Here is a 17987-nt window from a genome sequence, read left to right on the forward strand (position 1 = left end):
GCACTTTCCTTCTTGGGGCTTGTGGAGCACAAAAACACCCCAAACACTAAAAATATGAGTTCTGAGCTTATTTTTAAAGATATCAACCTGATTTTTTTGAATAATTCTTTTTTAACATAACCGAATCAACGAACCATTACAGATTTCATTTTGGGACTTTCATTCTTGTGATTTGTGGAGCAAAAGACCCCCAAAAACACTAACAGTATGAGTTCTTGTCTTATTTTTAAATATATCAACCTGATTTTAAAAAAATAATACTTTTTGGGGGTCTTTTGCCCCACTAGCTTCTAGAAGGATAGTCCCTAAATGAAATCTGTAAAAGTTACCAAGTTTGGTTATGTTAAAAAAGTGATCTTAAAAAAAATCAGGTCAGAACTAATAATTTTAGTGTTTTGTGGTTCTTTTGCTCCAGAAGCCCCTAGAAGGAAAGTCCCATTTTTAGTGTTTTTGGGGTCTTTTGCTCCAGTAGATCCTAGAAGGAAAGTCCGAAAATGAAATCTGTAATGGTTTCTTAGTTTGGTTATGTTAAAGAAGTATTATTTAGAAAAATCAGGTTGATGTCTTTATAAATAAGCTCAGAACTATTTTTAGTGTTTTGTGGTTCTTTTGCTCCAAAAGCCCCTAGAAGGAAAGTCCCAAAATGAAATCTGTAATGGTTCTCTAGTTTGGTTATGTTCAAAAAGATTCCTTAAAAAAATCAGGTTGATATCTTTAAAAATAAGCTCAGAACTCATATTTTTAGTGTTTTTGGGGGTCTTTTGCTTCACAAGCCCTTAGAAGGAAAGTCCTAAAATTAAATCTGTAATGGTTCCCTAGTTCGGTTATGTTAAAAAAGTTTCCATAAAAAAAAACAGGTTGATATCTTCAAAAATAAGATCAGAACTCATATTTTTAGTGTTTTTGGGGGTCTTTTGCTCCACAAGCCCCTAGAGGGAAAGTCCCAAAATGAAATCTAAAATGGTTCGTTGATTCAGTTATGTTAAAAAAGTATTATTTAAAAAAAATCAGGTTGGTATCTTTAAAAATAAGCTCAGAACTCATATTTTTAGTGTTTGGGGGGTTTTTGTGCTCCACAAGCCCTAAGAAGGAAAGTCCCAAAATGAAATCTGTAATGGTTTGTTGATTCAGTTATGTTAAAAAAGTATTATTTAAAAAAAATCAGGTTGATATCTTTAAAAATAAGCTCGGAACGCATATTTTTAGTGTTTGGGGGGTTTTTGTGCTCCACAAGCCCCAAGAAGGAAAGTGCAGAAATTCAAATCTGTAATGGTTCGTTGATTCAGTTATGTTAAGAGTATTATTTTTAAAAAATCAGGTTGATATCTTTAAAAATAAGCTCAGAACTCATATTTTTAGTGTTTGAGGGGTTTTTGTGCTCCACAAACCCCAAGAAGGAAAGTGCCGAAATTAAATTTTCAAAGTTTTATGTGTACATCCAGTCATATAAGAGACTTTACAAAAAGAATTAGGTTGATAACTATAAAAACAACCCCACACGGCCCTCCCAAACTCCCTGGGGGGAAGTTTGTACAGTTATAGGAAATGAAATTCAGTGTAAAAGTTTGGGAGGGCCGTGTGGGGTTGTTTTTATAGTTATCAACCTAATTCTTTTTGTAAAGTCTCTTATATGACTGGATGTACACATAAAACTTTGAAAATTTAATTTCGGCACTTTCCTTCTTGGGGTTTGTGGAGCACAAAAACCCCCCAAACACTAAAAATATGAGTTCTGAGCTTATTTTTAAAGATATCAACCTGATTTTTTTAAATAATACTTTTTTAACATAACTGAATCAACGATCCATTACAGATTTCATTTTGGGACTTTCCTTCTTGGGGCTTGTGGAGCACAAAACCCCCCCAAACACTAAAATATGCGTTCTGAGCTTATTTTTAAAGATATGTTTAGTGTTTGGGGGGTTTTTGTGCTCCACAAGCCCCAAGAAGGAAAGTGCCGAAATTCAATTTTCAAAGTTTTATGTGTACATCCAGTCATATAAGAGAGCCTACAAAAAGAATTAGGTTGATAACTATAAAAACAAGCCCACACGGCCCTCCCAAACTTTTATACTGAATTTCATTTCCTATAACTGTACAAACTTCCCCCCCCCCCCTTAGTGACACAATCAAAAAGATTTCATCCAATTATCTCTAAAACTAAGAGAGTAATAAAATATATATAATAAAAAATTTCTTTTTTGGTGGCGGCGGAAAACGGCGGCGGACGGCGGGAGCGGCGGTCCCGCCGCCGTTTTTTTTTAAAGATACCAAAACTTGGGGTAATTAGTGACACAATCAAAAAGATTTCATCCAATTATCTTTAAAACTAAGAGAGTAGCATACTGTATTTAAGATATACCTTTATAAACAAGAATTTGAAAAAAATAACCAAGTCCCCCCGCAGGGTTGGTTGTCCCGCCGCCGTTTTTTTTTAAAGATACCAATAGTTGGGGTAATTAGTGACCCAGCCCAAAAGATTTCATCCAACTATCTCTAAAACTAAGAGAGTAGCATACTGTATTTAAGATATACCTTCATAAACAAGAATTTGAAAAAAATGACTAAGTCCCCCCCGCAGGGTTGCTTGTTAGGGGAAAAATTTTTGAAAAAATAACATGGTCTCAAATGATTCCAAATTGCCTAATTCGGCGAGAAATGCAATAAAAAATTTCTTTTTTGGTGGCGGCGGAAAACGGTGGCGGACGGCGGGAGCGGCGGTCCCGCCGCCAATTTTTTTTAAAGATACCAAAACTTGGGGTAATTAGTGACACAATCAAAAAGATTTCATCCAATTATCTTTAAAACTAAGAGAGTAGCATACTGTATTTAAGATATACCTTCATAAACCAGAATTTGAAAAAAATGACTAAGTCCCCCCGCAGGGTTGCTTGTAAGGCGAAAAATTTTTGAAAAAAATAACATGGTCTCAAATGATTCCAAATTGCCTGATTCGGCGAGAAATGCAATAAAAAAAATTTTTACCCCCCCCCCCAAAAAAAAAAAAAATTTTGGGGGGGGGTGGGGGGTCGACGATAATTTTAAAAGTAACTTTGGCCCCATAGAAGCTTATATCCAAAATTAGCTCCCTCTAGCTCTAAGGGTTCTCGAGTAAACCCCCCCCCCCCCTGCCCAAATGGTCCTTAAGCACATCCTCCTTTTAATCCTATTTCTAACTCTCAGGCAAACGATTTAAATCTACTAATAGCAGAACGAGTTCATAATGTTTGAGGGGGGAAGACTCATTTTTAGTTCATTGTCCTATCTCTCCTTCTACTCTACCTGGCAAATCTGGCATTCAAAGGGCCGGAGCCCGGCATGGCTTCTGTAATGCGTCAACAGGGTTGAATACGCGGTAAACGGCCGCGGCGGCTGGCACAGCCGGCATACAAGGTCATCGGTAGTGGCGCCACGGCCGCGCAGCTCGTCCATGGCCTCCAGCGCGGCGGCCTGGTCCTCCAGGCTGACGGCCGCAGCTGTCCGCTTGTTCTTTAGCTTTCTGGTGTCTGTTCGTGGTTTATCAGTAACCTGGAATTTTTAACATCAAAATTATTTCCTTTATTTATGAAGATTTATGCTAATTCTCTTAACAAGAGCATAAACCACCATGGAGGGGGGGGGGGGGACATTAGACTGTTTAATACAATACAAACTAGTCCCAAAAGTTGTTTAACTTATTTGATTTACTTATTCGTTGCCTCAACAACTTTAGGGGCTTTTTATTGAAATAAATTTTGATTAGCTAATTGTAATCTACATAAGGGGTATTTTTATGTGTATCATAATTGGGGATGTAATTGTACAATCAATTCATCGTACATTGTCTTTTACTTTAGATATGAGTAAATCGCCAAACCAACATTTATGTAATAAAAAAATGGAAAAAAATGTTATCTTTCTTTAATTTTCTAAATCAAATTCAAAGGTTTATTTAGTATTAACCCTTCCCCTTAAAAATATTTAAAACCAAAGATTGATGTTGGGTATAGAGACAATGACCGATAAATTGATGTACATCCCCTATGATTATACTCAAAATTATCCCTTCTGTAGATTAAAATTATTAGTTGAAATGTTTGAACTCCATTTGGTTTAGCACTAACCAATCAAAATTCATTTGAAGTTGTTAAGCCAACGAATAAGATTACGTCATTATAAAACTTTGGTGACTAGTGTAGTAAACAGCCCATTGTCCCCTCTCTCTCTGTTTGGTAGTTAAAGTTTTATGATTTTTAGTCTTATCATAAAGTAACAGGATGTGTGTTTTTCTGTCTGTCTATTTGTCTGTACCAAAGGATCTCGCTAACCGCTGAACCGATTGGGTTCTCCTTAACAGGGTAGCTCTTCATAGGTCCTGGGAAGAATAACTTACTATTTTGGGGGAGGGTACCACCACTCTCCCAAGACAAAAATTCTAAATTTTTTTAACGCAACGTAGAAATCGGACAATTTTTTTGAACTTTTTCTTTTAAAATTGGCCGTTGGAATTCAACTTCCCTCTTCTCAAGTTCAAGTTCCCCTAGATGCCTCCAGGGGCGTAGCCGCTAGTGTATGTTAAAACAAATATACCTCTTCAGTATAGCACAAGAACTCATTATCCTCAGTCCACTGGATAACCTCAGAAGTGTCATGATGTTGTTGCTGTTGCGGTTGGTGGTGGGGGTGAGGGTTGTGGTGCAGCTGTTGATTCATTGATTGTAGCTGGTGTGGCGGGATGGGGACTTGAGGTAGGGGTGGCATGGCAATCTATAATATTGGATCTATTGTAATCTTTGCCCATGCAAAAATTTTCCTAGCGCTACTAACTTCATAACTAGCATAAGAAGGCTGATAAAATTGTAATATATGTAGAATAACAAAGAATATGGTAGTGCATAAAAATGCGCGAAAAATATATATTTTACGCATGATTTCTAATAGGATATGTAGGGCATTTGGACACAGGCAAGCGGTAAATCCTACAAGCGAAATAAATCTAAAATAATATTTGAGGGGGATAAAAAGGTGGTATTTACTACGAAAAAGCAGACTTTTACTTACACAAAACATATCTAAAAGATTTGATATTGAAGCAGGCCAACAAGCTAATAAATTCAAGAAAAATAGCACAAGGTATTAAAACCAGCTGTTTTGGAGAATTACGTTAGTTGTAAAATAGCTGAAAGAGCTATAATTAGGTAGTTTTTTTTTGTCAGCCCCTTTAAGTAAATATAATCTCTTGTTGAAGTTTATACCTGTGTAGATTGAATACTGACTTCTTCACTAACCATGGGTATAACAGGGGGAGCAGCCGCCGTGGGGGTGTCGTACACTTCAACCTTAATAGTTTACATGTCAAACGCGTGACAATTCTAAGAGGCAGGAGGTCTGTCTGTTTGTAGCTTGAGAACTGCTAACCTGCACATGACTGATATGGTTCTACTTTTTCGGTGAAGCTATTTATAGGTCCAGAGAATGGTTTATTTTGAGGGATGTTACCTACATCCTACCAAGAGAAATCATCCATGGAGAAAAACCTAAATGTAAATTGAAAGCTTGACTTACCCCTTTTACCCTCCTATCCACAAGTGACCCTAGAAACCTCTAGGAGCATAGCTACTAAATCTTATTAAAGAAGAAGTATTTCTGTCTATGTGTATTACTGAAAGATCTCACTAACCACTGGACCAATATGGCTGTTTTGTGTCCCACAAAACATTTCTCTCCAATTTCAAGAAACCAATATCAGAACAATTTCATAAAGTTTAAATTTTTAAATACCTTGCCCAATCCCTGTATCCATCATAATAAACGTCCAAGGGTGGAGGTAAAGGATGATTACCCCTCCCCCCCCCCCCCACTCCAAAAAACGTTGAAACCCCTTATTCTATCCCCTCAAAATTTTTAAAAATACATAAGATTGCCCCCCCCCCCCTTTCAAACATTAGAGACCCCTCATTTTACCCCCATTAAAATAAAAAGCTTGGACGTTCCTGCATCCCTGAACCTACCTCTTGTTGAATAACTGTAGGAACATTGAAAGCAGAATAATCCCCCTCTAGCTGTCCTGTGGGCCCAACATCAAATACAACTTCACAGTCAGTAATGGCCTTAACATAATGGATTTATTATTACTTGGATATTATACCAGACTATCATGTACTCTGCAACTTCACAATCAGTAATGGCCTTAACAATAAACGAATGAGTATAGATGTATCACCTAGACAACTAAACTATCTGGCCCCAGTGCATAGTGGAGACCCTTGTCTGCTAGCAGATTTTGCTTTTTTTCCCACGCTATTAGCCAATTTTTAATCTATTTTAATCAATTTTTCCAAATACAAAATCTACACCAAACTCTGTTTAGTCCACAAGCAATTTTTATATAAAAAAAAACATTAAGTCGACCCCCCCCCCCAAAAAAAAAAAGCTTTAAGCCTTAATGATTTTTATATGATAAAGGATTACGAAATCGTTAAGTTGAATACTGTCCCCGTTTGTCTTTCTGTGTGTCTGTTGGTTTACAGAGGGGAGAGGGGACAAAATGCTGTTTATTATACTAGTCCCCAAAGTTTTACAATATTTTCTTATTCGTTGCCTTAACAACTATTGGAACTTTTACTGACTCTTGATTGGTTGGTTTCAATCTACAAAAGGGATTATTTTGAATGTCATTATTGGGGATGTACATCACTTTAACGTCCATTGTCTTATCCCTTTTGATGCCTGGTCTGTTGGAGTACCTGTACTGCACTGACAACCTCAGCCTGTTCCTCCGCCTCTTTTGTACTCGGATGGTGCACACCATAGCCTAGAAAAATGACATAATTAAAAGTAGCACTACAAACTAATTTAATATTATTTGGGTGATAGTTGGGTCATATCCTTTTGTTCTTGGATGGTGGACTCCATAGCCTAGAAACATGGTTTGATTATAAGCAGCGCAAAACAGGAAACCTTTTTTTAGCCATTTAAATGGTGACACAGAAAATCTTTTTTGGCTATTTATATAGTTAAACTATTTATTTCAACCCAATTCTTGTATTTTTTCTCTTTAGTTTTTATCCAAAACCAAGTGTTTATGGACAAGATATCCAAATTGTATATTTTTTTACATAACTTAATTACAGCTTTGTTTTCTCTTTAGAAAAGATCATTAACAATGATAAGAATTGAGTAAGACTAACAAAGATTTAAGCTATTGTCAAATAAACAGAAAGATTTTATAGGTCAAGGTCAATTGGAGATTAAGTCTTGTGTGTACCTGAATAATTTTCCTCTGCCTCTGGGTCTGACTCTGTGTCACTCACATTCTCGTCTTTAATCCTATTAATAATGGATATATTATTACTTGGATGTTACACAAGATAATTAATCAATATCATGTACCTTTACCCCATTCCCTACCCTACTACTGGATGAACGAACTTGCCAATGAATGAGTACTGTATTAGCAACCTAACTTTTTTTCTCGTTGCCATATCTTTCCCCTCCCCCCCCCCCCCAGAATAACTTAAAACCTGCCCAAGAAAAAAATCCTACATAAATTACCATCCTACAATTTTAAAAACGCCAATAAATATAATTATACAGCTATAAACTTCCAGACAAAGTTTAAGCAATTAAAGTTCATTTTTACCTGGAATAAATCCTGTGAGCGTAGCAGTGGTCCTCATCAATGGTTCTGTTCCTGCCAGGACCTGCTGGACCTGTCCTTCCATCCAGGCTCTCAATGTCAGAATCAGAGTCTCTTTCACCTGAGATGTTTATTTTATATTTAATGTGCTTTCTTTTCATTTTTATGTTCAGTAAGTTATCTTGAAAAAATTTGTCTTTGCGGCTGTCGTCTGTGTGTCTGTCAAATTTAATTAGTTTACTAGCCATATTTGTTGAAATTCGCGCCAAAATTTTGGCGCGAATTTTTTGCCGCCCAAACTGGCGCTCTAAAGTAGACGACATGTAATTTTTTTGTCACAATAGGTAATTAAATGAAATATGTTTGTAGGTCGGTCTGTTTGTCTGTCTGTGTATGTGTGTGTGTGTGTGTGTTTGTGTCCGTTCCTCCATCTGTCTCAGTACTTTATGAAGAAATGGGTATATTGACAATTAAAGGAATCTTCACAAAAAAAACATCCCCCCCCCCACATCCCTATCTTATTTATATAATTAGTTGGGGAAAAAAGCCTCCCCATAATTTTTTAATCTATTTAAAAGTTTAGGCCGAAGGGGGAAGGGCGGGTTAATTGCTGAACAGAACAGATGACAAGGTACTTAGAGGAAAACATAAAATATGCTGATTGATATTTACCTTTAATTTTCTCTTTTTTGGTAGTTTTTTGTCCCCTAGTGTTTTCAGTCTTTACAGAGCAACCTAAAAAGAAAACAAATATATGTATTAATCTATTTAACATTAATTTTTATATGGAAATAAATGATAAGCTCGTCTGTCCTTTTATTTGCTCATAGAAGCATTTCTTTATATTATAAAATCGAGGTTTAGTGATTTTTAAAATTTATTTCAGAAGATTTTTTAAAGCCATTTTCTAAGAGCTTAGCATCACTTACTATGTCTTCAACTAAAACAGTGTGTATTTGAGTAACTGTGTAAGTAAAGCGCTAATTTCTCTGTTGAATATTTATATCTATGGATTGGAACACATATTTAAAATTGGGTTGTGAAAGGACGTTTAAACCCCTCCAAATGTTTCAGGGGGCAATCAATGTTTTTTTTAGGTATTTTGTAACACTATGACAGTTAGGGAGTTGAATCCATTTTTATAGAAGCAGAACTATAATCTATGATTATGGTTTGGACCCTCTAAAACTGTAATCTACCCTTCCACTTTCCCCTCTCTTGGTGAAGATATCTTCAACGCCGATACGATTTTTGAAATGTAAGATTCTACTTTCCCTACTCTTGGTGAAGATATCTTCAACGCCGATACGATTTTTGAAATGTAAGATTTCACTTTCCCCTCTATTGGTGAAGATATCTTCAACGCCGATACGATTTTTGAAATATAAGATTCCACTTTTGTCTCTCTTGTTGAAGATATCTTCACCAAGAGAGGCAAAAGTGGAATCTTAGATTTCAAAAATCGTATCGGCGTTGAAGATATCTTCACCAAGAAAGGGGAAAGTGGAAGGGTAGATTACAGTTTTAGAGGGTCCAAACCATAATCATAGATTATAGTTCTGCTTCTATAAAAATGGATTCAACTCCCTAACTGTATGAACAAGTAATTTCAGAAAATTCAATGTATGTAAATTAGGGGATTTTTTTCCCAGCTTTTTTAGAAATTTAAGTAGTGCAGCTGAAATAAATATATCTGTGGGTTAGAAAACCCTTGTGCTAAAGTTTGAACTGCATAGGACAAGTCTTCGCCCAGTAAAATCACTTTTTTTAAAATGGAGAGGTTTCGTGATTTTTTACCATTTTTTATTTATTTTTCTTCTATATTCTGAAAAAAAGACATATGGTGGGGAAAAAATGAAAACACAGATTATTTTTAATGGTATAAATTAAGTTTTAGGCACGTAAAGGGCATAAAATTAAGCAAAAACAATACAAATTAATTGAGGTGCTAGATCGATTCCTGTATTTTACGTTTTTGAAATTTTTAGTGATTAAATAGATTCATATTCTACATAATTTCACTAATTTTCATTAAGATTTTTATATTAATTGGGGTGCTAGATCGATTCCTAGATTTTTGAGTTTTCATGATTGTTTTGAAACTTATTCAAGATAGACGGCTGAAATTTTCAGGGATTGAATAAGTTTACAGTCTACATATTTCCATCAAGTTTAATCAAGATATTCCTATTGGTGGGGGTGCTAGATCGATTCCTAGTTTTTCAAGTTTTGTGATTTCCTTGACTCCTGTTTAAGATAAACAGCTGAAATTTTTAGGGATTAATTTAATCATTATTTAAATATATGACATACTCTACAGATAATTTTTTCCAGATGTTTGCTACTTAAGGATGTTGTCTTCCTTGTTGATAATTTAAGCTACATACAAAAACAAGGATGGCAACATCTAAAGTAGCGAAGAACAAAAATCATGGATAGGAATACGTACAAGTAGAATGAAAAACTATTTTTTAAATCAAGAATATATTTATTGGAGAAAATTAAACACAAAACCTTATTTTAATTTGTATGGTGACTGACCTGACATACCAACGGTTAAAGTAAATTACATACTGGATGCTCAGACAGAACAATAGGAAAAATTTTATGATACTGTCATCTCAAAAAAGTTTGAAATTCGGACCAAAAACACCAAAGATATTAGGAAAAATATAAAAATAGCCAAAAACCTGCTAAAAGGCAGTCTGATCACCATGGATGTTTTATTTTAACAACTGGAAAATTAATTCTGATATTCTTAACTAAAAAAAATTTGAAAATCGGACTATAAATACCAAAGTTGTGGTGAAAAATGTAAAATACAAAAATAGCCTAAAACCTGCTAATAAGCAGTCCGACCGCCATGGATGTGTTAAAGTTAATTATGCTCCATAGTTATGAGAATGTTGTCAAAAAGTTTCAGTCTTCTATCTGTCATAAGAGCCAAGAAAATCAAGTTTCCCCATCTTTGTGTCTGATAGACGGACGGACAGACGGACGGTCGAACAGACAGACGGAAATTTCGAATTATAGAGTAGCTACTATTATTTTGTTAACAAAATGTGGGAAAAAAATTGGGATTTTCCTGAAAAAGGAACAAAAAACTAAAAATAAATAGTAAATTTTAGTTAAAAATCACGAAACCTCTCCATTTAAAAAAAAATGATTTTACTGGGCGAAAGACTTGTCCTATGCAGTTCAAACTTTAACACAAGGGTTTTCTAACCCAAAGGTATATTTATTTCAGCTGCACTACTTAAATTTCTAAAAAAAGCCGGGGGAAAAAATCCCCTAATGTAAATTTGTAAAATATATACAGCAGTGAAATAGCCTAAAAAAACATCTCTGGACATAGGTAAAGCGTTTTTTAAAAATTTTAATATACAAACCTGGTTCATTTTCTTTCTTGACGCTAAATCTTCTGGATCCAAATTCATTTGATATCTCACTCAGGGTTGGCTTCAAATCTTCTTTTCGTCTGAATATTTTAATACAATAGATTTTACCTAGTAGATTTTTCCCCCTCCTATAAAAAAGTTCAAATCCACAAAAAAGACAAAATAGGCAAAATTCTAAACAGACAAACAAACAAAAAACAAAAAAAAACCTAATAATTTGACGTATAAAATATTTCATAAGTATAACGACAGGAAATTACTTTTGATACTTTAAGACAAATTTAAATCAAATTATCTCAGAGAAGATGTCATGAGTTGCAAAGCTGGGACCATAATCCAGACAGACAGACAGACAGACATTTTGGAGACCATTGTTTTTGACGTTCTTGAGACCATACAAAAAGATAAATCACGAAAAAGAATTGAAAAAACTTACCTTTTACAATTCGAAGAAACTGTGTTTTCTTTTTCTGTAGCAGTTATTGGTTCCGGCTTGACAACTCTTCGCTTGGCGGGTTTAGTTATTACAGGAGGTGCTATGCTCTTCACTTCTTTCTCCTAGGAAATTACATAAATAATAAAAGTGACAATTAAATCATTGTATAGATAACTAAAAGCGCTAATATATTGAAATAAAAGAAAATAAAACAATATTACACCTAGTGTTGATAAGGCTAACAAAACTTTTATTCTTACATTTTTTTTAAATATCAGCGGAAAGTTGTCTATAATACGATGCAAGAAAAAACTATTACCTTAATTTTCTTGTTCTTTTGTCCCGTTGGTTCTGCCATAAAGTTGAAGTCACCTTCTAAAATTTAACAAAAAAATTAATATTTGTTTGTTTGTTTGGTATTTAAATGCTATTAATTACGTCGTCCTTGTTTTAAATTAATATGTTCTTTCCCTTCAAAGTTCCTGTTAGGTACTTCTAACCCCATATTCTTAGAAAATTTTTAACATGAATTAAGTAATGAACCAAAAAAATTACTAAAAATGGGAGGTGGGAATCTGTGCTTAATAAGGCAGTTTGATGGAAAAAATTTGATGGAAAAAGTAAAGTAAATCTTGTATTCTAAAAGTAGATACCCCCCCGGGCCCCCCCCCCCCTTAAGCAAAGCCTTAAGAACCTCCAAAACACCCAAACAAAAACTTTTTTCAGTATAACAAAAAATAATGAGTGCTCTGAATATATTTTTATATGATTTTACCCATTTCTTTTCCATGAAAAGGAAAGAGAATTAAGAAAGACTATTTGTTTTAAACTGTCTACTAGTAAATTTGATCCTTTCCAAGACTAAATACATTTTTTCCAAATGAAAGAGGTATCTAAAAGTTTATTTTTGACTGGCGGAATAGATAAATTAGGGTAAGAAAAGTAGTTTCATGACCCTGTTTTGAAGTTACCTTTGACAAGATGTTTAACATGATGCTCCATATGTTTCTGAATCTCTTTCTTGGCTTTAGACTCGCTACCAAAACTTTGAAATTGAGCCTAAAATAAATAAATTTTTATTTCAAATATGAGAGTAGACAAAAAAAGGATAATATCAAAGTAAAAACTTCCATACATGGTCTTATAACATTAGAGTTGGTTGTATGTGATACAAAAATCTAACCCATTTAAAGTTTTATCAAGATTTTTTCCCCCTATTTTAATACTTAAACGCACAGCTATTCATAATTAAGGGCATGTTCGTACGTTATGACAGTCAGCTGTATCCTTACCTTACAGGCTGCTGGTAAAAGGTTACAAGTGTATCGGTATGTTCGCTTCATCTCGTTAAAATCTGACTCTGCAAATAGCTTCACAAGAGTGTTGCCTGAAAACAGAGATTTTAAATTTGACATTTTTTTTTTTTTTTTTTAAATCTATAGGTAAATACCAAACATATTATTTTCAATCCTAGTAGTTTAGATAAAAAAATGATATTTTGTGTTTCATCTTTAAAGGGATAAGACAAAATGCCGATAATAAATTGATGTACAATTACATTCCCAATGGTGATACACAAAATTACTCCTTTTATAGATTACAATTAGTGGTTAAAACGTTTAATAAACTAACCAACAATTAAAATTTTAAGTCCCAAAAGTTGTTACGCTAACGAATTATAAAACGTTATTATAAAACTTTGGGGACTAGTGTAATAAACAACCCAATGTCCCCTCCCTTCCTTGTCCGTCCTACCCCTATATCCGTGATTAGAGTATACCTGACATTATGGACATCTGTTCTAGGCTGAAAGCCTCCATGCTGTCAGAGTTAGCCCTCTTGGGTAGATAGATAGATAGATATACCTGACATTGTGGACATCTGTTCTAGGCTGACGGCCTCCATGCTGTCAGGGTTTGCCCTCTTGGGTAGATAGATAGATAGTTATACCTGACATTGTGGACATCTGTTCTAGGCTGACGGCCTCCATGCTGTCAGAGTTGGCCCTCTTGGGTGTCGAGGACAAGCTGCTGATGCTGCCAGCTGATGAGGTTGGGGTTGCTGTTTGAGAAACCACTTTGCCTGAAAATTAATTTGCATTAATTTTCATTGTTTATGTTTACTAAGATTGATGGAATATTAAATTTAAATGAATTGTTAAGAAAGTCTGTAATTTTAAAATAAAAGTAGAACAACTGTCATAGAATATATATATTGCAGAATTATAATCACTTTCTGCTGTATAGTATAGGCATCTAAAGAGATAAGACAATGGCCGATGAATTTATGTACATCCCCATTGATGATACACAAAAGTACCCCTTCTGTAGATTTAAATTAGTGGTTGAAATGTTTAAACACTCAACATAATGAACCAACCAATAAATATTCAATAAAAGTCCTTAAAGTTGTTAAGCCAACGAAAAAGAAAACTTAAAATTTAAGACTTTTGGGACTAGTGTAATAAACAGCCAAATGTCCCTCCCTCCCATTGTATATAATACCTGTTTTAGCCATAACAGCACCTCGTCTGCGTGTGACCCTACCCCCGGGTTGTCCCTGTCTCCCCCCATCCTCACTTCCATCCTGGCTACTCGAGCTACCTACAAAATTTTCACAATTTACAGGGGTGTATATTCTGCAAATTTGACCCTGCTGAGGGGGGAGGGGGAATATGTGGTTGGAGGAAAAAAAATGTAAAAGATTAAAAGAACTGAAAGCATTTTTTTTCCATTTTTCTACCCTCTTTGGTGAAAAAAAAACTACAAGAATATGTGGGAGGGGGGATAATATGAATGAAATAAAGAGTTTTCAAAATATTTTTCCAGTTTATCGGCCTTCTTTGCTGGAAAAAACTAGGAGGGGAAAAAAATAAAAAATTTTGTAGCAGTGAAAAAAATTAATCTTGTGCAGAATATACAATTACACCCCTGCAATTCTATTCATAGGGAGTTTCTTAGGAATTATCTCGTAAGGGCAAGGCTGCGGTCCATAACACTGTTTTTAACTTCAAGTAAGACAGCTAAAGAAAAGAGAAGTCTTGTCTCCTGGGACGTAATGTAAAGTAACACTAATCAGACAACCAACATGTTGTTTGTACGACCTTTTCTGAAAGACCTGAGCAATTGCAAGGTGAAGATTTACGAGTTTACCCTCAGATACTATATGAAGGTGAATTATAAAAGAAATCTCGTCATAATCAGGACAGGATCAGTTCTTGGAAATATTCGCTTTTCAAGGGTTTTATATTATTCCCATACATGGTACTATGGCATATATAGGTCAAAGCTTATAAGAGGGTAAAATGACTGGTTGTAAGGGTTTTTAGGGGGTAATCATAGGTAATTTTTTTAAATTTTGAGGAGGGAAAAATGAGGAGAGTTTGAAAGTTTGAGGGGGTTAAACACACCTTCACCCCCCCCCCCCCACCCTTAGACGTCTATGCATGGTAGAGTTCCTATGGAATATTTTTAATAATATTATGGAGGGTAGGTAAATAGAGGAGTTTTAAAGTTTGAGAGGGGTAAACACTTTTTACCCCACCCCCTTGTCTTTGCAATGTTGCATGGTAGACAATACAACAATAAAAACTTACCTCCACCTTGCAGTTCCTGTGTGGCGACAGCGGCCAGCATGTCTAGTCCCTCCAAGACGGCGCTTGATTTGGACCGTCCGGCTCTGCTTCCTGCGCCCGACATCCTGCGGATGATTTGTCGACGCCACTCAGCAGAATTTGATGGTTAACCTAAAGTAAATTTGTTTGTATGTTTCTTTCCAGTGAGATCTGTTGTTTTCCCTGAAAATATCTATCGAGCACTGACCCGCCCACCCCTTTTTTAAAAAATAATTTCAAAATAAATATGTGGGGAGGATTTATTCCCGACCCAGTATCCTATAAAACCATACCTAACCTGACTTAACATCAAGTAACGAAAAACTATCCTCTTTAATTCTTTGATGAAAATAAGGTAGGATAGGGGGCGGGGGAAGGGGTGATTTCTTGCACAACTAGCCACTTTAGGGAAAATGGTCGATGATCTCGAACACAGATTGTCAGATTTGTCTAGTGAAGCTTAATGTTGGTCCTTTTCAAGTTATATGATATCAGATAGGGTTATTTTTAATCCCCCACACGAAAAAAGTTTACTCTCAAAATGTAAATAAACTAAGAAATAAGCAAAGGGGGGCGGAATTCAACACCAAAACAATTTTGATTGTTTGGGCCAATAGTTTATCTAGCTTTAGTACGAGAAATACTTAAGAAGTTTTCCTTAGATAGGGTTTAAAATAGGGGTAAGTTTGGTTGATTGTAATTAAAACTAAATTGTTTCTTAACATTGTGCAATAGTCAACAAACAATAAAACGGTCTTAGTTTACTGAAAACTTATAATTCTTCATAAAATAATTAAAATGTTAATAAATTATTATAAAAATTAAGCTATAATTATCTTATAAAAGCAAAAAATACCATATTTAGGTCATATATAATATAATAATAATATAATATAAATATATACTCCGACGAGCCCCGTTTAGGGCCATAAAGGAGGTGCTAACATAAAAGTCAAGCTTCTTTCAGGTGTTTGTCAATCTTTACTTTGAATTGAGCCAGGCTGGTAGAAGATTTTATTTCGCTTGGGAGATTGTTCCAGCCTCTTACTGCTCTAGAACTAAAAGAGTTTTTGCCAATCTCTGTTCTGCGGAAAGGTAGATTTAAGTTCAAATCTGGGTTAGGTACAGATGAGCGGGTTGAAACTCTGTTGGGGTTTGATCTTGTGAACCAGACTTCCGGATTAACATTGCTTAAGTTGTTTAAAATCTTGTAAGTTTCAATCATATCTGCTCTAAATCTTCTTTGTGATAGAGTTTGAAGATTTAAATGCTTCAACTTTTCTTCATAGGTGCCATTAAGTCCAGAAATCATATTAACAGCTCTCCTTTGAACCTTCTCCAGAAGTTCACAGTCACCTGCTTGCCAAGGGGACCAGGCAGGTGTGGCATACTCCAAGTGTACTCTGACATGTCTCTTATAGAGATCAAGAAAAACTTTCTTATCCCTATAGTGAAAAGTTCTTGAAATTTGGGACAGAATACCATTTGCAGTTCTTGATGCTTTGATGCACTGTTCACTAGGTTTGCCTGATTTATTAACAAGAACACCAATATCCTTTTCTGAGTCCACTTTCTCCAGTATCTTGTTGTACATTTGGTATTGATACTCTTTGTTGTTTCTGCCATAGTGCAGGACTTTACATTTCTCCACGTTGAACTCCATTCCCCACTCTTTGGCCCATACACACAGAGCATTTAGTTGGGATTGAAGAAGATCCCTGTCAGCTTCTGATTTAACAGGGTGGCCAAGTTTGGTATCATCAGCGAATTTACTGAGGAACTTGACTTTGTCAGCTGATAAGTCAATATCATTTATGTATATCAGGAACAGGATAGGGCCTAAAACTGAGCCCTGTGGGACACCTGAAATCACAATACACCAATCGCTTTCCACACCATTAAGGACAACACGTTGTTTTCTGTCTGTAAGCCATGCTTTAATCCATTCATACACTTTCCCTGTGATGTTTAAAGATTTAACTTTGGCGAGAAGCTTTGAAATGGGCACTTTGTCAAATGCCTTTGAAAAATCTAGGTAGATAACATCAACAGGTGTATTTGAGTCTAAACAGTTTGATATTTTCTCACAAAATTCAAGCAAGTTTGTAGTGCATGAACGACCTTTAGTAAAACCATGTTGTGATGGCAAAATTAATTCAAAATTTTCCAGATGTTCCACAAGTTTGTCTTTTATCAGAGATTCTAAAATTTTGCCTGGAACACTTGTTTGGTTGACTGGTCTGTAGTTTGAAGGTTCTCGTTTACTGCCTTTTTTATAAATAGGTGTAACATTTCCTATTAACCAATCAGCAGGCACATCACTTGATTGTAGAGACTTGTTGTAGATTATTGTCAAAGGTTCGATTAGTTCATCTTGGAATGTCTGCAATATATAGCTTGTAACTTTATCTGGGCCACATGAATGTTTTTTCTTCCAGTTAATAACTTTATTTTTCACCATTTCCTTTGAAATTCTAAAATTTTCAAAAGGTTCTATATTTGGCTTTGAAGGAATATCCTCACAGTTAGAATTGTCTCTAGTGAAAACACTGGAAAAATGTGAGTTAAGGATTTTGGCAATATTTAAATTGTCATTTATAATTTTGCCATTAACCAAGAGTGGTCCAACACCAGTTTTTTGTTTAGTTTTGCTACGAACATATGAATTGAAGGTTTTTTGATTACAGTCTTTTGAAATTTTCTTCTCAAACTTTCTCTTGCTGTTTCTCACTGCTTTTTTACACTTTTTTTCAATAGACTTATAAATTCTATAGTTCTCATCTGTTCTATTTTCACAAAATTCAGCAAATCTTCTTCTTTTCTGTCTGGATAGTCTGATGACATTTCTGGTCATCCACACAGGGCGTGATGTTGTTCTTCTTTTAATTTTGGGCACAAATCTCTCAATACCTTCATGTATAA

The 17987-nt window shown here is 35.0% G+C and overlaps 1 protein-coding gene across 2 annotated transcripts in view; it reads right to left on the bottom strand.

Moving 5' to 3' along the window:
• The window catches only part of LOC145327994 (uncharacterized), a 41795-nt gene that overhangs the window by 20566 nt on the left and 3242 nt on the right, over nt 1-17987 (bottom strand). The window contains exons 2-17 of one of the 2 annotated variants that reach the window (XM_080171524.1): nt 15048-15197; nt 13957-14055; nt 13403-13534; nt 12745-12839; nt 12424-12511; nt 11772-11827; nt 11453-11574; nt 11008-11096; nt 8291-8353; nt 7622-7739; nt 7247-7308; nt 6726-6793; nt 5991-6089; nt 5235-5318; nt 4570-4746; nt 3283-3528 (exon numbers count right to left, since the gene is read on the bottom strand). In XM_080171524.1, the coding sequence (XP_080027650.1) occupies nt 3283-3528; nt 4570-4746; nt 5235-5318; nt 5991-6089; nt 6726-6793; nt 7247-7308; nt 7622-7739; nt 8291-8353; nt 11008-11096; nt 11453-11574; nt 11772-11827; nt 12424-12511; nt 12745-12839; nt 13403-13534; nt 13957-14055; nt 15048-15150 (1701 nt within the window). In that variant the 5' untranslated portion in view covers nt 15151-15197. Of the gene's footprint in view, nt 1-3282; nt 3529-4569; nt 4747-5234; nt 5319-5990; nt 6090-6725; nt 6794-7246; nt 7309-7621; nt 7740-8290; nt 8354-11007; nt 11097-11452; nt 11575-11771; nt 11828-12423; nt 12512-12744; nt 12840-13317; nt 13535-13956; nt 14056-15047; nt 15198-17987 lie in introns of both variants that reach the window. The other variant, XM_080171525.1, reaches the window with a different exon arrangement.

Source organism: Acartia tonsa, chromosome 9 (assembly GCF_053477335.1).
Source record: "Acartia tonsa isolate MP-2025a chromosome 9, ASM5347733v1, whole genome shotgun sequence".
In the NCBI taxonomy this organism is placed as follows: domain Eukaryota; kingdom Metazoa; phylum Arthropoda; class Copepoda; order Calanoida; family Acartiidae; genus Acartia; species Acartia tonsa.